The sequence below is a fragment of the Apodemus sylvaticus genome, chromosome 17, assembly GCF_947179515.1.
Source record: "Apodemus sylvaticus chromosome 17, mApoSyl1.1, whole genome shotgun sequence".
Lineage (NCBI taxonomy): Eukaryota > Metazoa > Chordata > Mammalia > Rodentia > Muridae > Apodemus > Apodemus sylvaticus.
The window spans coordinates 52629785-52651538 of record NC_067488.1 but is presented as its reverse complement, the minus strand read 5'-3'; the positions used below and the strand labels follow the sequence as shown (position 1 = coordinate 52651538).

The following is a 21754-nucleotide window of genomic DNA, read 5'->3' as shown; positions in this document are numbered from 1 at the left end:
GGCAGCTGCCGTGAGACACGGGTTGCTGCTGTGCCTTTGTGGGTATCAAAGCCCAGGGCCTGAGGGACAGTGACAGTGATCGGAAGAAACAGGACACCACAGGGCTTTCAAGTTATCGTTCTGGCTGTTGTGTGGAAGATGGAAGTGCGTGTGTGTGCAGGTTGTGTGTGTGTATGGGTGTGTGCATGTGTGTGCACATGTATGTGTGTGCATGCACATATGTGTGTGTATGTGTGTGTGTGTGTGCAGGTTGTGTGTGTGTGTATGGATGTGTGCATGTGTGTGCACATGTATGTATGTGCATGCACATGTGTGTGTGTGCAGGTTGTGTGTGTGTATGGATGTGTGCATGTGTGTGCACATGTATATATGTGCATGCACGTGTGTGTGTGTTGGGCTGGAACCTGGGGGAGGAGGAATGTGCCTATGGTGCTCACAGAATAACTTTACTTGTGGCTCAGAGAACCAAGGAAACCGGTCAGCCCACGGGTGCTAACCCATGCTGTCTTTTTTCTCAGAATTCTTGAATTTGCAAGTATTTGATCTAGAAGGAAATGAAGCGCAACGGTGCCAGGCTAAATTTGGCTAAAGTCAACAGCACCAAGTCGGGCAGCACAAAAGCAAGGTGAGTCGCTGCCTTGCCCAGCCCCTTGATGCCTGCTGCAAGGCCTGCTGGGAAGGTGCCTGCAAAGCTGGGGAGACTCTCCACCCCCCTCTAGTTTGTGTCAGCCAATCGTCTGGCATGTAGGAGGTTTTCTAAACAGGAATGCCCAGGCTTGTACATCCTGATGTGTCGTGGCCCGAAGCTGATGACATCTGGGCGGCCACTATTTGTTACCCACAGTGACTTCCCTGCAGGCACCAGGCAAACAGTTGGACCACTCAGGATTCCTGTAGCACCTCCCTCTTCCTCTAGGTGGCAGCAGCAGCAAATGTTTGGTTGCTCTGCCTGGAGCAGAACCACCCTGGAAACTTTGCCTGCTGCATCTGAGGACTTGGGGACATGGCTGGACTATAAATAGCATATGCCAAGCACGCAGTGTCTGCTGGTTGGACAGGGAGAGAGTTGTCTCCACTTCTTACACTTTTGAAGTGCTGAGAACAGGACAGATCTTCAGCAGCCGACTGTGGTCCTGCTTCTTCCCGTTGTCCTGTCTATGTCTGTCAGTGCGGTGGGGGTGGGCGCTGAGAAATCCACCAGGTAGATCATTGTGTCTGTGACAGAGAACAGACACAGAACAGAAGCAGAACACACACAGCCTGCGGCACACAGAGATGCTCCTGTGCCCTGACATTAAAGGTGTGTGCCACCAAGCCTGGTTCACTTACCACTCTTTTGAGGACTGATGTGTGTATAATCATGGTTCTCCTTGTCATGACTTCCTAGGGAAGACACATAGAAATCCGTGTGTTCCTGTGGGAATTTTACTAATACTTTCTACTTCCCAATAGAGGGGAGGAGTAAGGAATCATGGATGGCGTGGAGAGTGAGGTGATCTTCAGGCATGGAAGGAAGGAATGGTGTGTGTGTGTGTGTATGTGTGTCTTGTACACATGTGGTGTGTGTTCTAGGCAGTTGCACATGTGTCTGTAGTATGTATGTACCTGTGTGGTGTGTGTCTAGTAGAAGTATGTGTTATGGTATGAGGGGTGTGTGTAGCTTGTGGTGTGTATATGTCCTTTGGGTGTATTCGATGCATGTCCGGTATGTGTATGGTGAGCGTGGGGTTTGTGTGGTGAGAGTGTGGCACTGTGTGGTAACTGTATGGTAAGAATTTGTGGTATGTAGGTAGGTGCGCTGACTGTGGAATGTGTGGTAAATATGTAGGTTGAGTATGTTTTCTGTGTGGAGTGTGTGTGTGGTGAGAGTGTATTGTGTGTATAGTGTGTGGAGTGTATGTGTACTGTAGTGAGTGTGTGGTATGTGTGGGGAGTGCCTGTGGTGTGTGTGTGTGTGTTGAGGGTGTGGTATGTGTGTGTGGTGAATGTGTGTGTGTGTATATGGCGAGTGTATGGTTTGTATGTATGTGTGGTGAACGTATGTGTGTGGTGAGTATGTGTGTAAGTGTGTATGTGGTATATGTGGGGTATGGATGCATGTGTGTGGTGTGAATGTGTGTATTGTCTGTGGTGTGTGTGTGTGTGTGTGTGTGTGGTATGTGGTGTGTATAGTGTGGTATGGTGTGTGTTGAATGTGTGGTGTATGTGGGGTGAGAGAAGCTACTAAGTTTCACGAAGCTTGTAAGTCTAGTTTACAATTTCCCACATACAAAGAGAGTTTCAAATGTCGGTGGGTGCGGTGCGGAGGCAGGCCTAGTGTCCAAGGGACGCTGGGTGGCAGGGAGGCTTCAGCTGAAGGGTGCAGCTGGTGGTGGGAGGCACAGGGTGGGCAGAAGCGCGCTCATCTGACCCACTTCTAAGAGAACATTGGAAACAGAGGGACCCAGGCTCCACCACCCCAGTGTAGCTATAGCTATTTTTGTTGCCTCTCCTGCCTGCCGCCCCCGCGAGGAAGCAGGTATTTATATCAGGGCGCTTGGACTGTATGCTCAATTGGGCCCTTTTCTTTACATTGTTCTAAATGCATTTTGTTACTATATATTCTTATAATCACCATTTCCAGGTCATTAAAACACGTTCTCTTTAGGAGTTGTGTTTGTTTGATTGCTGGGTTGATGGGGTTTGCCTTGTGCTCTGTGTGCGCGTCTGTGCATGTGTGCATGTGTGTGTGTGCATGTGCATGTGCGTGTGCGTGTGCGTGTGCGTGTGCGTGTGTGTGTGTGTGTGTGTCTGTGTGTGTGTGTATAGATTTGAAACCCCAACAGCATTTCTTAGGCTGGGGTTCAGGATGAAGGAGGAGGACTGTGCACGGACATGAGTGACTCCAGTGAAGGAGGCCGGGGCTGAGGCAGGAGGCTGCCGTCATGGAGGCAGGTTCATTTACAAGCATGGATGTTTCTGCTAAGTTGAAATCATATGGCTGACTAATTTTTTTTTTAAGAGAGCCTATCATTTAGAAACTGCTTACAGATCAGCTCACATCCTTCTAATTCCCCTGTTGAGAGCTGTGGTCTGGGACGTGTGTGTGTGTGTGTGTGTGTGTGTGTGTGTGTGAACTTTGAGAAAACCCCATGGCCTATGTTTATCAATCCTCTTCAAGGATTTTTTTAAAGAAATATTTACTTTATGTATGTGAGTACACTGTAGCTGTCTTTAGACACCAGAAGAGGGAGTCAGATCCCATGACAGATGGTTGTGAACCACCATGTGGGTGCCGGGATTTGAACTCAGAGCCTTTGGAAGAGCAGTCAGTGCGCTTATCCTCTGAGCCATCTCTCCAACCCCTTCTTCAAAGATTTTTTTTTAAAGCAGTGGGCAAGCTTGTTGAAGCCAGCTTGTGGACATCTGAGAGTGTGTTTCTAAGTGAAGGCATGGGAGCTGGACGTGACATCCAGGGACACTGTGTGCGCCCCTCAGTGCTGCGCTGATACACATTGGGCTTTGGTTTGTTTTAATTTTCTTTTGTTTTTGTTTTTTGGATTTTTGTTTTTTTCCAGACAGGGTTTCTCTGTTTAGCCCTGGCTGTCCTGGAACTCACTCTGTAGACCAGGCTGGCCTCAAACTCAGAAATCTGCCTGCCTCTGCCTCTGCCTCCCAGAATGCTGGGATTACAGGCGTGCACCACTACCGCCCCGGCTGGTTTGTTTTAATTTTTATTTCATTTCTATGGTACTTGTCTGTATGTTCATCACACATGCCCTTGGTGCTGGCAGAGGTCTCAAGAAGGCATTGGATCTCTGGGAACTGGAGTTACAAATGGCCGTCAGCTGCCATGTAGATGCTGGGAATTGAACTCGGGTCCTCTGGAAGAGCACCCAGTATTCTTAACCTGAGCCTTCTCTCCAGCCTGTACCTGATTTTTTTTTTTTTTACATGAGTTCTAAGGATCAAACGCTGGTCCTTTGTTTGCAAAGGAGTACTTTACCAATTGTGCTATCTCCCTAGCACTGAATTCTGTTTCTTTAGTATAGATATATAATGTATAATATCTATCTGAATTTGGTTTTTAAAATATTTTTGTGTATGAACATTTTGCCTGCATGTATGTATGCACATCATGTATGTGCAGTGTCCATGGAGGCCACAAGAGGGTGATGGATATCCTGAAACTGTAGCTATAAATGGGTATGAACCACCATGTGTGTGTGCTGGGAACCCAACCCAGGTCCTGTGGAAGAGAAGTAAGTGCTCTTAATCACTGAACTATTGCTCCAGCCTCTATGATATACCTGCTTAGTCTTAATAGATAAAACAATTTGTATACGTTTACAGAATAGTGTTTGGCCTTTTTATTTTCGGTGGTGCTGGGGATAGAATCTGAGCCTTCTATATACTAAGCAAGTGGTCTACCACTGAGCTATATCCTCAGCCTCAATACACCATTGGGAGACATGAATTCTGCCTGTAAGGAACAGAACAGAGTAGCTGGCTTACTCATCCCTTCAAACACTCTGCATTTCCTGGTGTCTGGACCACTCAGGATCCTCTCTACTAGCTGCTTTGAACTGTTGCTAATGCCGGCGGAAGTTGCCCTGCTATGTGATACAATGTTAAGAGTTGGTTCTCTATGCAGCTGCACCTGCTGGCCGTGTCCCACCTGCTGCCTGGCTCTCTGTTCCGCTGTCTTCTATTTGTTCAACTCCGTCTCTTCGCAACACCTGGTCCCTACACTCTACACCGCTGTTAATAGAGGGGAGGGGCCCCTTGTTCCTAAACCTGTGTGTATATATGTTTGTGTATGAGTCCATGTGTATGAACACATATGGAGAAAACAAAGACAGTTTCTTCCCTCCTTACTTTTTAAGGCAGAATCCCTTTCAGAACCTGGAGTCTGCCAAGTCTCCTAGATCGGCTGGCCAGGGGCCCCCAGGCCCTGTCTTGGGGTTGCTAAATGGCTGCTACCGTGACCAGCTTGTTTCCACAGGTTCCGGGGTCTCGAACTTAGGTCCCCATGCTTGCCAGAGTAATCCCTTCTCCAACGGTGCCATCTTCTCAGCCCTGTTAATGTTTTGCCACATCTTGTCAGTGTGCTTCTACCAGGCCCCCACTTAGATGGAAAGACAAAGATGCAGGAGGACGAGAGGAGTTGTGTTTCTCCGTCTCTAGACCGCAGCACCGCAGCTGTGGCCTGCCTGTGGCTCGTTTACATCATTGCATGTTTAGGTCAAATATCAACTAGGGTCCGTTTTCAGAGCCATTCCAGCCAGCCCTTTGGAACATCTGTGTAGTAACAGAGTCAGGCCAGCCTGCCTTTGGTAGGAAGGAGACTTGCAAGAGGTCACACAGGTCATCCAGCATCCTCCCCTGGGAGAAAGGGTGATTCCCTGCTGGGCTCTCAGCTGCAGCAGGAGGAATTGCTTTTCCTAGGATGGCGCTTTTGTTTGTTTGTCTGTCCCCCACCCACCCTCTTGCCTTCTGCTAAGTGTTTCCTGAATGGAATGGCTGTGTATTGAAGTAATAAACCACACCTCAGGCAGTGATCTGGGGTTGATTATTTCACTCCTCAGGTGGCACAGTAAGGCATGAGGCCAAAGCCTGGGCAAGCAGCTTTGTTATTAAGAAGAGGATTTATGGGGAAAATAAAAACACAGGGTTGTGCAACAGAGTGCACTGCAAGGGCTGTGCTGTTGCGGATGTTCCCTCGTGCCTGAGGAGAGACCCCGTGTTCACAACACCCCCACCCCTCAGTCTTCCAGGAACTTAGTAATTCTGTAAAATCACAGGACAGCCTTGGTCTTCGACTAGAATGCAAACGTGTATAGCCAAGGGTGATTTGCCCTTCTCATCCTCCTGCCTTCCCCCCCAGTGAGCGGGTTGTGGGTATGCACCACACTGTGGTTTTGACAACTTGGTAGAAAACCTAGACATTATTTGGAGGAGAGAATCGCATACAGTTGAGGAGTGCCTCCATCAGATTAGCCGGCCGGCCTTTCGGTGAGGCAGATGACTAATTGATGGAGGAGGACACGCCCACGATGAGCAGTGCCACTCCAAGGCAGGTGGTCCTGGGATGTATAAGAACGGAAGCTGAACAAGCCAGTAAGCAGCTCTCCTCTACGGCCTCTGCTTCAGGTCCTGCCTCTAGTTTCCTATCTTGGCGTCTCTGACTGATGGACTACAAGTTGTAAGCTCAAATAAACCCCACCCTCCCCAGGCTGCTTTAGGTTAGTGTTAACACCCAGCAACAGAGAGAACACTAGGACAGCCCCACACTGGTTCCTTATGGTGTGGGGGCTGGACACCGGCCTTGGTGCATTCTAGGCAGGTGCTCTGCCAATCACACCACATCCTCAGAGCCTCGCCAGCCCTGCTCTCCGTCTTCATTGCTACAGGGCCGGATCCGAGAGGCCCAGGAGTCTACCTGCTTTGTTCCTGGGTCCCCGGACTTGTTAGAAGGAAGTGTGATAACTGTCTGTTTACCCTGTGAACACTCAAGCCTCCCGTTTCAGAACTTATAGGACTCTGGAAGCTTATTCAAGATGCTGTGATCCCTGATCTCAGTTCAGTTGGAATAAGCTGGTTCTAGAAGACAAGCTTTACTGGGGGCTCTGAGGTTCTGATGGGCCAAGCCACTTGGTTTTGATGCTGACGGAGTATAAAGATCACACACAGAAACTCGGTCCCTACTGTGATGGACCCTTAAGAGTAGGAGGTTGGTACAGAGTTACTAGGTAGTGGGGGCTCTGCTTTTGGGGTGGCTCAATGGATGTGTATGTGTGTGTATGTGTGTGTGTGTTATGTGTATATGTATGTGTATATGTGAGTATGTGTGAGTGTGTATGTGTATATGTGAGTATGTGTGTGTTATGTGTGTGAGTATGTATGTATATATGTGAGTATGTATGAGAGTGTGTGTGTGTGTGTGTCCACACAGACCGGAAGAGGGTATCAGACCCCTGGAGCTGGCGTTACAGGCATTTATGATCCAGCCAATGTACATACTGAGAACCAAACCAAAAAGAGTGTCTAGTGCTCTTAAACCACTGAGCCATCTCTTTAGTCCAGTGGCCATCTGTTTTTGAATATGTGCATGGTGCATTTAACTTCAAGCAGTCGCTGAGAATTGTGATGTAAATCTGGACTCTGCCTCAAAAAAAGAAAGAAAGAAAGAAAGAAAGACAAAAAGAAAAGAAAAAGAATCCCCCCAAACCCTCCAGAGTTGCTATATAACTGAGCAGGTTTGTCCCCAGGCACACAGAGGAGGAGACATGTAGCTGAGAGGCAGCAGGAAGAAACAAGATTAGGCCAGTGATTGAGTACAGGAAGAAAACAAATGCTTAAATAATCTTTATTCTGCCCTCTTGTCCTTTGGACATGCTGAAAAGAGTCTAAACACAACTCAGTGTTCCCCTTAAGAATGGTAAGAAAGGGGCAAACAGCAGGTCGGCCATGTTTACACGATACAGATGGAGTAATCTGCTCCCTTTCCTCTCACAGGGATTTAATGTACAGAATGGCAGTTTTACCAGAATGGCATAGTTTATATCCTAATACCCGGAAGATGCCATGTTCCCGTCCCCAATCCTCACCATGCAAAGGGCAAAGGACTGGCTTCCAAGATTTATGCAGACCCTCTTCATCAAGTGAGTACTCAGAAGTGATTACAGCAGCGTCTACAGATACCACTTACTGTCTGGAGCATGCACGAGTTGAGTTCCGATACCCTCCCAACCCTCCCGATAGTCTGTATAGGGAGGGCAGACATGGGCCCTCAAGCCACTTTCCTCAAAGTTGTGTATACTTTTTAAGTGGATGGCCAGAATTTGAACTTGGGACGTGTGAACCTGGATTTTGTTAGCATAATGGTTGTATTACTCAGTAAATGACAGTTGTACAAATTTGAGCAGGCCTGTCCCCCAGTATCTTAGATTTGCAGAAGAGTTGAACAGAATGTACCAGATGTTCCCATGTAGCCTTTGCCTCAGCCATCTAGATTTCCCATTATATAACCTTCTAATTTCATAGTTTTGAGGTTTGTGTCTAGACTGTGTTGTGTTTTTATGGAGGGTTGAAGGTCTACATGTAGATTTTTCTTCTCATCCACTTCCCCCTGTTCCTTTTCTGAGGAGCCTGGGCTAGCCTCCGACTTACAGTGTAGTCACAGATGACCCTAAACTTCTGATCCTCCTGTAACTTCCCAAGCTCTAGGATCGTAGGCCTGTGCTCCATGCCCAGTTTCTGTAGTGTCTGGGAGGGCCTCATGCATATTAGGCAAACTCTTTACCCACTGAGCCACACCCCCAGTCCTAGACTCACTTCACATGGGATGTCCATTAGCTAAGACTCTCTGTTCCTTCTTGCCTTTAACTAGCTGAGTCACCTGACTGTCTATGCCTTGCAGAAGTTCGTTACCTCCCTCCCCGATGTGGTTGCTTCCAAATTTGGGAATTATGAGAAAGCGGCTGTAATACATATTTGCGGAGAGTTTTTTTTTGTGGGGATGCATGTCTTTAAGCCATTGGAATTCTTCCTTCAGGTTTTAAAGGCAACAAAATTTCACTTAATGTTTCCCCCAGATTATGTATCTTTAGATCTTCACTTATTTCCTCCTCAATACATTTGTTACTTATAACTGGTTTTTGGAGGGCTGGTTCAGGGTGAGCACTGTGGACAGGTGCTGAGCACAGAGTCAGGCAGGATGAAAGACTGGCCCTGCAGGAATGCAGCCAGAGAGCAGGACACGGAAGGAGATAGAGAACCCTGAGACTGACTGAGACTGACCCACACACACTGCAGTGAGGGCTCAGGCTTGAAACCCAAAGGATGAAGGATGGAGTGGGGGCATCATGAAGGAGAAATGGGTGTGCCCCATGAGCACACACAGGCACTAATCACACTGGACACATGCTTGGTAGTTGATGAGACTTTACTCCAATGCACCTATATGTCTACTAGTGAACCTGGAGACATAGGCTTGGTTTCTGATGGCCACAGTTTGCCCTAGCGATGTGGGGTCTGTTGTTAAGGAGGAAGAGTGGTTTCCAATGCAGTCACACGGTAAAGTGAGAGCTCGTAGCTCTGTGTCTATGAAACAGGACGGATGGAGGTCTTAGTACGCTTGACCAACTTATAGAGCAAATAGACCCTTGCAGAGGGGCTACCGAGTCCAGGCATCCATCTCTGAGTTCTCAAACGCTACTGAAAGAGCCCTCCCCCAGAAGCTGGTCCATGTGTGCTTCCCCCCAAAATACAACAGACATTTGTTTATAAGTTTCCCAACAGAATATTACCTTGTAAGATCTTGTCCACTAGAAGTAATTACATGTAAGTTTTAGTTACATTTTTAAAGTGTGTATGTGTGTCTGGCCACATACTCAAATGCTGTGTGTGACAGGTGTATGTACCACAGCACGTGCTTGTGACAACCTTGGGTGGCAGGCCTCATATCCCACCTTAGTTACTCATGGCCCCTTCCTGTTTACTGCTTCATAGGCTAGGCTCGCTAGGCCGTAAACATCTGGGGATTGTCTCTAAGTCCCTTTTTAGCATCACAGGCATGCTGGGATTATCGGTGTCTGCCCCGGCCTTCAGCGTCATGTGAACTTCTTGGAAGCTGAACTCGAGTCATGTTTGCATGGCAAGCTTTATCCTAAGCCATCTCCTAAGCCCATTAGTGACATTTGTTCAGTAGTGGCTGAAATCCTCATTCTCAGCTCTTGCTGCTGTGCCTCCTGGCTCCATGAATTGCCTGTTCCATCCGTTGCCCGTTTCTGAACACCGGGTTGATCTTTCTCTCTGGTGGGCTCCTCACGAGGCACCGCAGCCCTTGAGCCTTCGCCTCAACTGTGCTGCTTCTTTGTCATTTGCTTCTCATATTTGCCAGGTATATTTTTTAAAATTTTACTGATGTGTTTTGTCTTTTTGAAAAGTTATTTCTTGGGCTAGAGAAATGGATCAACTGTTAAGGGCACTCACTGGCCACTCTTGCTAAACACTCACATATTTATTTATAATATGTATAATCATTATATATCATATCACATATTACATATTATATATATATACATGAAGAAAAACACATTTATTTATAAAGTAAATAAATAAATGGAAATTCTTTCTTATAGTTATGTCTACAGGGGAGGGGAGGGTGCGCAGTCAGCAAAGTACCTTCTGAACAAGCATGACTGAGTTTGATTCCCAGAACTCAAGTGAAAAATTCAGATACGGGGGTGTTTGCCGGCAGTCCCAGACAGGCAGATCCCCAGACCTCAATACCAACCATGCAGCCTTGTTCAGTGGGTGAGCTTCAGGCCAAGGGTGAGACCCAGTTAGTACCCTAGTATGTGTGCATCCTTCCAACACTCCCTCCCCCCCCCACACACATACATACACACACACACACACACACACACACGTACACTCACACACATTGTGTGTGTCTACTAGCACCACTTTCTGCCTCCAGTGGGCAGGAGCAGCAGCTCAGTGCCCTGAGGTCCATGAGCGCATGTGGATTTGTAGACGCAGCTGGGTAACTTGTACAGCAGACAATAGTAAACAAATACAATTGCTATGGTATGCTCTTTTTCTTTCTAAAGAAGTTTTTTCCTGGGGCTGGAGCACTAGGTCAGCTGTTAAGAGCCCCTGCTGACCTTGCAGAGGGCCCGAGTTCTACTTCCATTGCCCACAACAAGTAGCTCATAGTGGCTGCAACTCCAGCTCCCTGGGATCTGATGCCTTGTGAGCACTCCTTTCAGGTAGCACACAAACAGATGTACATACGAATAAATAAATAATATGGATGGGTGTAGCAAGCTAAAGCATTTTTATCTTCATAGTTCAACCATGTGATCTGCAGGGATTTGCCTTGCCTTTTCGCCCTCTAGCCAGCCTTTGGAGAACCGCTGCCTCAGCGTGGGAGACCTCACGAGTATCTGGGTGTTGTTATACAGCTCTCTGCACCTGCCTGGCGTGCTCCTCACTCACATGTACTTGACCAAGGGCCTGGGGCGACAGTCTGTCTGCCATCACACATGCCTCCTATGTATCCGGTTGTTTCCTTGTCATCCTGACTAAGCTGTATTCGTCCCCTCCTCCCTGCAGAGAGAGAAAGCACTGCCCTTCTGGGCTGTCTAGGACCAGCTTGTCCTGTCTGGTATTCGGTTTCTGGTATATCTTCAGGTCGTGGCTTGGTTTGAACCTGTACAGATTTTTAACTCATCTTGCTTGGTCTCATGGTAGGCCTAGAGTGCAGGTCTGCTGTAAATTCTCTAGCCCTTAAACTAACACTGGAAAGCTTGTCCAGTTGCCCTCCAGGAGGATGGCATTGATTGGTTCTCCCAGCCATAGTTGAGGAGGTTTGGATCAGGATTTTGGTTCTAGTTGGAGGGGCTATATTGGGCCTGTACCTGAGAAGTGCATCAGGATGTGTCTGAGGAGCTGTATCAGACTTAACATCTGAGGGCTGCACCAGGCTGTGTCTGAGGGTCTGCATTGGGCCTGTGTGTGAGGGTTGCATCAGGTCTGCTTGTGAATGGCGGTATTGGGTTTGTATCTGAGGGCTGCATCAGGCCTGTGTCTGAGGGGACTGGTGTCTTACTTATATCTGAGGGGCTACATCAGGCCCATATCTGAGGGTTTGCATTGGACTTATGAAACCAGAAGCTGCTCTCAAGTACTTCCACAGTTTCTGGCTGATACTGTCTGCTGCCGCTAAATCACAATTCTGAGTGTCAAGTTGGGGTTTCTTGGAAAGCAATTAAAAAGTACACAAAAAGTCTGAGGAGAGATCTCCGGGTGGAAGCATCCACTGCCAAGAAGGTCCCCTGTGACACCCCCGGCAGCCCAGGAAGAGCTGCGCACGCCAGCTGAGTTGCTCCACACAGCTCCTCTGTGGGAAGCAACTGCTGCTGCGAGTCTCAGTGACTGGAAGAGAGATGGGAGAGTGGAGAGCCCCCGCCTTGCCTAGCATCCTCAGGGATCTGATGAGAGATTCTGGAGTGTGCCTCTGCCTTCAGGCTCTGTGTTTGGTCCTCTGTCCACTGGCCCTCCCTGGCTCCATGTTCTGAAATGTCACGTGTGTAACCCATTCTATACTGATTTCCCCAGAAGGTTCCAGGGCACATGTCCTCAGTTTGGCTGGCTTTCTATTTGCACCTTGGTGGCACTTTATTTACACAAGCTCCACAAAGCCCTTTGCCCCTAGTATTCAGTCAGCGCAATTGGTCTAGGCCCTCACATCAAGCTTGGGGGCGGGGTCCTGATCTGATTCTCAAGTCTCTGCCCATCCCTGAGCTACACTGTCTGCAAGAGCTGGTCAGTGCAAGAGCCAGTACACTATGTCCCAGTTTGACAGTCTGTGGTCCACATTCAGGATGGTGCCAGCGTCAAGCCACACCCATTTCCTCATGGTCTGGATGCATGACATCTTCTCCAACCTCCTTCCCTGGTTTCTTACTCTCTGTCCAGCCTCTCTAGTGGCTGGAATGGTATATTGCTGTTGCTTCTCTGGTGATCCCTGGGCCTGCCCGCTTCCCCCACAGCTACCCTGGCCTTTCTGTTCTCTCAGACAGACTCAGGTTGCTCCCACACATGGCCCTTACAAAGCCACTCTGGTCCATGTTCGGAGTGTCGTCACCTCGGCTTGCTAGCTGGTGCTTCATTTCTAACATTCTGGTCTTGGCTCCTAGATTCCCTGAGGAGGGATCCTGGACCACCTGTCTGGTTAGAGCAGCCCACGGTGGCACCATCCTACACTCTGCTGATCTCTTGCCATCCTTGCTGCGTTCACCGCCATCTGTCACCACCCTGTGACATGCTGGCTGCCTGCCCTTGTCTGTCTTGCCCCTCCAGATGGTAGGCTGGACCTGTTTGCCCAATGTGGTGTTCTTGGCACCAGGAACTGGGCTGATAGCGATAGGTGCCCTGCTAGTAGCTCTGGAATGGTGAATCCCACTTCCAGCAAAGTAGGGGTTTCCTAGATACCCCTTCTTTCCTTACCTCCCCACCATGTTCTTGTACTACAGGCTTCTGGCTCCCGTATGGCTTTCCCTGCCCCAGCCTCTCTGATCTCCATATTATAGATTCAGCCGTCAAGAGGGCTTGCACACTTAGACACTCCACACGGAACTTAGGAGTTCTCTCTTTAGCCTTGGCCTCCTCTGCCCCATGTATCAATCGCAGAGGATGAAGCCCCCCACCCAGTGCATTGAAAGAACAATGGCCCCATATTTCTTGCATGGTGTTGCTGGTCTCAGGGGCAGGTGCAGCTAGTGCCATATACAATCAGGAGTTGGAGACGGGGAGAAAACTCTACCCGTTCTTTCTGGGAGGAGAGACAGTGTGACTGTAATTGTTAACCTGAAGCAATCTGGAGTCACCTGGGGAAGGGGCTTCGTGAGGAGTTGTCTGGATTGGATCGGCCTGTGGTCATGCCTGTGAGGGATTTTCATTATTAGGCTACTTGAGGTGGGAAGATCACCCTGAATGTGGGTAGAACTGTTTCATGGGCCGTATGGAAACGGGAGAGCAAACTGATCATAGCATAAGGGCATCAGTCCATTGCTGCCTCCCCTGGACTGAGGATGGGATTTGACCATGGCTTCAAGTTCCTGTTTCCTTGACTTCTCTGGGTGATAGACTGTAACCCAGGACGAGATAGACTGTAACCTGGGGTGGAGATTGACCGTACCCTGGGACAGAGATAGACTGTAACCTGGGATAAAAATAGACTGTAACCTGGGATGGAGATAGACTGTAACCTGTGAAGGAGATAGATTGTACCCCAGGATGGAGATTGACTGTACCCTGGGACAGAGATAGACTGTATCCCGGGATGGAGAGACAAATAAGTCCTTTTGCCATAGAGGGGAGGGCTCACCGTGGCCATTTTGGAATCCCTCGTCTACTGGATAGTTTGCTGTCCTCTGAGTGGAGGCTGACCACCTGTCAGGCTCCATGGGCTTCACACAGTTTTTTCTACTTCCCATGACTCATAAAATCAAGCATTCCATGGCCTCTGCTTTTTGAAAATTTCCCTAATTTACTCTTTCTTACTTTCCGTTCTGTGACCTTTACATTGGATAGAACTCTATAAGCATGCTCCTGAGCAGCTAGGATTGCCCGACCTGTCTCTATACCACCGTCCTCCACCCCTGCCCGTCTTCCACCCCTGCTCTCCCTCCACCCTGCCTGTCCTCCACCCCTGCTCTTTCTCCTCCACGTGGTAACAGAGGGAAGTGGAGGAAGGACATTGGGTTCTGTCATTCTATTAATGGAAATGTCATGGTGACATCCCATAACCCCATGAGGCCCCAGGTCTGGACCATCCCTGGTTCTTGGCTGTGCTACCTTCACTGGACTCTTCTTGTGTGTTCCCATAGCCCAGTCCCTTCCCCCCTGCTGCTCCTTCTCAGGGACATCCAGTTGGAGCTGTGTGGTGTCACTGTGAGCACAGTACCTGGCAAAAGCAACTTAAAGGAGAAAGGTCTCAGGCTCACTGTTGTAGAGGTTTCAGTTCATCATGGCAGAACAGCTCAGTTCACCAGAGTGGTAGAAATTGTTGACAAGATAGCAGACCAGGAAGCAGGGCTGGGGGTGGGAGGAAGAGGAATAAGTGTCACACCAGGGGCTGGATATAATCTCCAAAGTCCCCTCTCCAGTGATCTGCTTATAGCAGGTAACAAGTAGTTTCTGTTTCTGAAAGGTCCCACAGCCTCTCCAAACAGCACTGCCACTTTGTTCTAGAAAGCAACCATGTCACCCCAAGGCAGTCACCTCATTTCTAGGTCTTCATTGGTCTGAGGTTATCTAAGTGTGTCTTGGTACCTTTCCCATCTCCCGGCTGTCTTCCTGGAGGAGGCTCTGGATACTGAGAATGGACAGCATCTCCTATCTTCTCAGTCTCCCCAGTGGGGGATTGCACATCCCTGGGCTGTGACAAAGGGAGTCTGGGACTTGCCCATGGCCTAACCTTGAGAGTGGGGCAGATGTCCACCATGGCATAACTGAGGAGCCCATGTTGTTTCCCTGTACCGCCTTGACAAACAATGACCCAGGCAGCTTATACTGTGACCCAAGAGAGCCCTGCACATCACTGAAGTGTTCTCCGAGTCCCTGGTCTGGCTTAGGCCACCTGGGGCAAAACCCTTCACTCTCCTCAGGGCTGATAAGAAGTGCACAGTCTAAGGGAGTAGCTAGATCCAGGACTCCCTGACTACCCTTGTGAGAATAAAAGACAAGGCCTTAATGAAGCCTTTGCCAAACACCAGAATCTACCACCATGAGAGGCGTGCCAGGCTGCAGTTCTCAGCCTCGCAGCCAGCAATGGAGTGTCAGACAGAGCACCCAGGGCCTGCACACGGGACCTGATGGGCACCCCGGGGCTCTGAATAACTAGATTTCTCTGCACAATCCCTGTCTTAGATTGAAGTCAGGGATTGAGGTCAGGGAGGTCTGTAACCTATTACTTCGCATGGGTGACATGTGGACTTCTGAGGCCTGAAGCATCAGTTGGGACTTTCCACCTCCAGGGTGTTGAAGCTCCTGACACTTAAACAGAACATGGTGAATAGCTTCACGCTGCCTCTCCATACCCAGGCTGTTCACATCTCCAGCCTTGGGAAGGAAAAGGATCCCAACCAGTCAAAGATTTCCCCGCAAGAAACTGTCAAGTTCATGTAATGAAGATAGGATGCTGTAAAGATTGATGTGAGGGCCAAGGAGATGGCTCAGTGAATGGAGTGCTTGCCAGGCAGACCTGAGAATCTGAATTAGGGTCCCTGAACTCACCAAGAATGGTGGTGTAATCCTGGTGCTAAGGAGGTGGGGCAGGAGGGTACCTGGGATTTGCTGCCCCATTAGGTCTAGGTTTGATGAGAGGCCTTGTTTCAAAAAATAAAGTAGAGAAGAGATTCAGGAAGACAACCATTGTTGGTTTCTGGCTTCCACATGCACATGCACCAATCCATGTGTGTGCAACACACACACACACACACACACACACACTTGTACACACACAGACATACACACACATAAACATGTACACACATACACACAGACACACAGACACACACACATACAGACACACATACATATACACATACACACATACACACATACATACACACACACACACACACACACACACATACAGAGAGAGATTCAGTGATGACTGTTGAGGTGGTTTAGAAGGTAAAGACATTTATTTTGCTGTCAAGCTTGATGACCCAAGTTTGATACCCGGGCTCCACAAGGTGGAAAGAGAAAACCCCCTCCTCTGAGCAGTCCTCCGACCTCCACATGCATGTGTGGACACCCCAGCACCCCATACATGCACATACATACACACACAGAAAATTATAAGAAGAAAGATTGACCTATGAGACAAATTTCTTCCATCACTCAGGTTTTCTTCCCATATCCCATGTCCTTGTAAAGAAAGGTCACCTTTACCTCCTTCCCTTATGGATGTGACCCCGTGCAGACCACATTCCTGAGGCGGAATCGATTTTCCTTGTCCAAGGCATGAAGTGAGTGGACACGGGAATAGGAAGCCCCACTGGCCTCTGCAGCCTGCGCTGCGTCTTGGCTTAAGTGCACTCACTGGGTGTCTCTGTCTCCTTCACAGCCACCGTTATTGCCAACCCAGTTCTGTCCTTCTTAGACATTGAACGGATTTTATCTCAAAAGCTTTCCAGCAAAAGGGATGAAATAAAAAAAGTCTTCCAGATACTCGACCCGAACCACAAGCAGACGGTGACTAAGGCCGAGCTGAAACGCACCATCACCACTTTCCTCATGCCGCTCACCAAAGACCAGTTCCAGGACCTGCTGGCCCAGGTAGGGGGAGCGACGCTTGGGATGGACTGTTCTGGAAAAGCCAGGGGAGCTGGCAGAGGAGCGTGTGGCCTGCTCTGTCTTCTCCTCACTGCCTCCCGTGAGCAACCAGAGCTTGGTTCATCGAGAATTCACTGAACTCTGGCCAGTTTGGATGGCATGGTCAGCATCGGTGTGCTCATGTTAGCACATGACGGTGCGTTTGTCATTCTTTCCTTTCAAGAACTCCTATATAAAAGCATTTGGTCAGTTTATATGTATAAGCAATTTAGATTGGTTTGTTTGTTTACTTTTTATTTTATTGTTATTATTTTTTTTGAGATAGGGTCTCACTTTGTAGCCCTGGCTGTTCTGGAACTCACCATGTAGACCAAGGTACCATTGAACTCACAGAGATTCTCCTGCCTCTGTCTCTTAAGTACTGAGATTCATGGCATGCACCTCCAGAACCAGCTTAAATATTTTTTAGACTGTGTTTGAGTGTGTGTGTGTGTGTGTGTGTGTGTGTGTGTGTGTGTGTGTATGCATATGCCTGCAGAGGTCAGAAGAGGGCATCAGATTCCCTGGAGCTACAGTTACAGGTGGTTGTGAGCCACCTAATACGGGTGCTAGAAACAAAATTGGGGTTCTCTGGAGAATCCATATACTTTGGTAACTCCCAAACCCCTCAATTTGTATTTTAGAATCTAAGATTTCAGCTCTTGTTCTTATATCAAACCTTATAATGCTTCCCATGTAGTCTGGGAGTCAGGCATCCTGAGTTCAGCTGGTGGGGATGTGGTGACCTTCCGCGCTGAGCACAGGTGCTTTAGAGGGTCCAGTGGCTACTGCTCAAAGAAGAGGATCTGAGTCTGGGCCCCCAGGATCACATATAAACTGGTCCAGTACTTGACATCAATAGCCAGTGCTGGAAATGAGGGGAGGGGTAGGGACAGGCAGATCTAGAGGCTCTCTAGCTAGCCAGTGATATAGGAGGCCTCTGCATGCATGTGCACATGTATATATGCACACACATACATACAATATGTACATGAGTGCACACACACAATAAATAAATACAATTTTAAAAATGGAAGAAACGGATGGGTTAAGGAGCATCTACTGTGTGTTGCAGTAGTGCTGGACATGGACTGGGATGGGGCACCTATGGAGGCCGGACTCCTCCCTCCAGGGGCCCATGACTCAGGAGACATGGAGTTTAATAAGGCCTGGGACGATGGTCCTTACAGGGAGCAGGCTTTCTGTTACTGAGGTTGGGACGCCAAGAAGACTGTCTGAGAGGGACATTTAACTTCTCTACTGCTGAATTGGGAGTAGATGTTAGTGAAATGATAGAGAAAGGAAGGTCGTTATGTGCAGGCAGAGGGGATAGTCTGCTCTCTCCCAGACCGTAGGAGCCAGGGACGGTGTGCAGCCGGGAGGATGCCAGGGCCTGGGGAGGCATGCGTGTGGTGAGGGGCCTTGGGTCACTAGTGTGCCCCAAGCAGGATAGTGGAAGGAGTAAAAGATTTCTGGCTCAAGCCCTCAGGGCCCTTAAGGAAGGGAAAGGCAAGTCAGCGGGTGTTCAACACTAGTAAGTCTGTGGGGATCACAGCAACGAGAATGGGGAATTCCGCCCAGATGTCGGGAGCATTCTTTCCAGCTTGAGGACTGAACCTGTGCACATGTGTGCACACACATGCAAGCACTCTTTCCTCTGCCATTCATTCTTAACAATAGTCTGGCTTCACACTATGGTGGAGCTTTTAAAAGCTGATTTCATTTTAGACTTTGTTGTCTGCACCGCCCCCAGGGCAGTTTGTGTGTGGTTAGGACAGGGGTTGAGGTGTTATGAACACAGGAGTTAGGTGGATGGAACATGTCACCGGGTTCTTGTTTCAGCCCCAGGAGGTCGTTACATTTCTCCCACTGACTTTTTAAAAAAATGTGCAGTTTAGTGGGGTGTGGTGGAAGGCATTGTCACCCCAACACTAGTGAAGCTAAGGCAAGAAGATCTCAAATTTCAGCCTAGCCGGAAGCCAGCCTGGGCTATTGAGTGTTGTGGCTTTTGTTTTTTCTTGTACAGATCTTATGGCTTTTCCTCAGATCAGTTTTGTCTTTCAGGAAGTCATCAACCATTTTTAGTCAAAGATATCTTTAGTTCTGTCTTCTTTCAGGCATTTGGTATTGTCTCTGTGGGTCCCCACAGATCTCTGTTTTAAAAACATACTCTCTGTGTTTTTCAGAGTGGATATCAGGAGTCTTCCAATTCCCGAATCTGCTAGGTTTTCCCTACCCTCCTGGTGCTGCTATTGGTCCATCATCCTCTGTGGCTGCAACTTTTAGACACTGTGTTTTTGTCTGTGTGTTTGTTTTAAAGATTTATTTATTTATTATTGTATATAAGTACACTGTAGCTGTCTTCAGACACACCAGAAGAGGGCATTGGATCATGTTACAGATGTGAGCCACCATGTGGTTGCTGGGAATTGAACTCAGGACCTCTGGAAGAGCACTCAGTGCCCTTAACCACTGAGCCGTCTCTCCAGCACTAGACATTGTGTTTTAACGTCCAGCATTTCACATGGCTCCTCTCTCTGCTTGTGCAGATTTTCCTCTTCTGTTTGTCTCTTTTCTTTTACTTCCTTAAGCACAGTGGAAAGAGCAGCTCCTAAGTCCTTGCCTGGTACACCTTACACGTTTCTTATCTCTCAGTTGCCGCCACGGATGGTCTTAGCTGTTGAGAAGGGTCATATTTCATGGTTGCTCATATTTGTGAACGTCTGGGTAATGACACAGACCAGATTTCTCCAGTGAAGTATTGTGTGAGCCGTATAGGTAAACTTTCTAGAAGCCACCTTAAAAGGTTAATAATGGGCTAAAATGAACTTCATTCCTTATTTGATTATTTGGTTGTATATGTGTGTGTGTGTGTGTGTGTGTGTGCGTGCGTGTGTACATGACATGATGCACATGAGGAGGTCAGTGGACAACTGTGGGAGTCAGTTCTCTCCTTCTACCATGTGAATACTAGGGATTGAACTCAGGTTCAATCCTGAGTCTTGGCAGCAAGCCCCACTACCACCCATGCCATGTTGCTGGCCCAGGAATTAACTTTAATGATGGTTTTATTCAATCATGAGTGTTCAGAATACTATTGCGTATCACTGTTTGCATGAAAGTGTTCATATCCTACCTGCTTTTAACATCTGAAGTCTTTAAACATGGTGTACACCCACAGCTTACCGAAGTGTCACAGACCTGACTGGCTCTGACATCATAAAACCTATACTTGAAAACATTAGATTAACATCCCCAGTTTTCAAACATGCTTGGACATTTCTTAATAACAGAATCTATGGAGTTTTTGAATTTAGGTTTATTAGCAATGGATGAAGGGGAAAACAGTCCATCCCTTTCATTGGCCACATCTCCAATGCTTGGTAGCCACATGTGCCGTGGAGCCTCTGGCTTCTGTGCGTCCCTCTGTCTTGCCTGTGCGTCCCTCTGTCCTGCCTGCTCAGGGCAGAACTCATACCGTGGTTTAGATCTTTGATGTTCAGTCGGACACTTTGGCATTTGTGTACACATTCCCTGTCAGCTTGACACTTGGACTGATCTTGTAGCAGAAAGTGGATGTCTTCCCAGCCACCCCCCTCAGGTGCTGTGGTAGTTTTTGCTTCTGCATGTTAGTCCCTTGGGCCAGAATGACAATTTTCTCTCTGTCTTTTTAAATATACTATTTTATTAATATGTGGGAGCTTAATATGTGCATAATGTGTTTTGATAATACCCACCCCTGGTTCTCAACTCCTCCCAGATTCATCGACTGCCAACTTCGCATCCTCCCATCTTCTAATAGCCTCCAAGTTGAGTCTGTGCTGCCCGCACACTCCTGGGTGTGGCTATCCACTGGACCGTGGTTGACACACACCCTGTCTCTCCTTCTCCATGTGCCACAGACTGGCCCCAGCTCCCCAGCTGGGAGTGGGGCCTCGTGAGGCCCATCCTCCTCCGTGCGGGAATGTTGACTGGCTTCCTCATGCACAGTCATTGTGTTTCCATCGTGCTGCCTGCCGTGAGCGCAGTCGACCGATGACCCGTCATGTCCAGCAGACCCTGCTCTGCTCTGATCCTCTCCAACCTCTGGCTCTTAGGAACTCTCCATCCATCTCCTCTTCCACTATTATTGTGTGTGTGTGTGTGTGTGTGCATGTGTGCATATTGTACATATCTCTATGTACTTGCGTGTGTATGTGCACATGTATGTGTGCATATGTGTATATGTTGTGCTTATTGTACATATGTGCATGTTTGTATGCATGTGTGTATGCACATACATGTGTATGTTGTGTGTGCATGTGTATGTTGTGTGTGCATGTGTGTGTGCGATATAAGTGTGCCATTTGTGCATGAATATGCCAATGGCACTTTCTTTGTCTACTTTGACCAGTTGTGAGTTTCTGCCACCATCCACTGCACAGAGAAGAGTCTCTGATGAGGTCTGTGGGTTTAGGTGTACAGATTTCAAGAGCAGTCTGATGCACTGTGCATTTAGCAGAGTAAGGCTGCCTCCCCACCCCCACCCCACAACTGGATTTTATGTAACCTGCGTTGAGTAGCGACTTTGACCTGGCCTGTAGCTAAACACCATTGACAACTGGAAGCTCTCCCGCACCTGCCCCTTCTAGGTTTCAACTCCCTCGAAAACCTGCTTTCCCCTATGCCCCGAACTGTTGGTCTGTCACAGTCACGGTCTTGTGTTTTGAAAACAAAGTCATAGACAAGTTGAGTGTAGAACTCAGAGAACACCTTTTTCCTAAGCCATTTGCAAAAAGTCTGCGTTGTTTCCCGAAGGCGTCGTGCTGTAGATTTCCTTCAGTCCAGGGTGTTGCCCCATCGGCCACAATCCAGCCTTGTCTCATTACTCCCAGCGCAG

At 48.3% G+C, this 21754-nt stretch overlaps 1 protein-coding gene across 2 annotated transcripts in view; it reads left to right on the top strand.

Moving 5' to 3' along the window:
• Window positions 1–554: 554 nt before the first annotated feature.
• Window positions 555–21754, top strand: part of Efcab6 (EF-hand calcium binding domain 6) — a 177819-nt gene continuing 156619 nt past the window's right edge. The window contains exons 1-3 of one of the 2 annotated variants that reach the window (XM_052161364.1): window positions 555–625; window positions 7498–7643; window positions 16628–16839. In XM_052161364.1, the coding sequence (XP_052017324.1) occupies window positions 555–625; window positions 7498–7643; window positions 16628–16839 (429 nt within the window). Of the gene's footprint in view, window positions 626–7497; window positions 7644–16627; window positions 16840–21754 lie in introns of those variants that run through there. The other variant, XM_052161365.1, reaches the window with a different exon arrangement.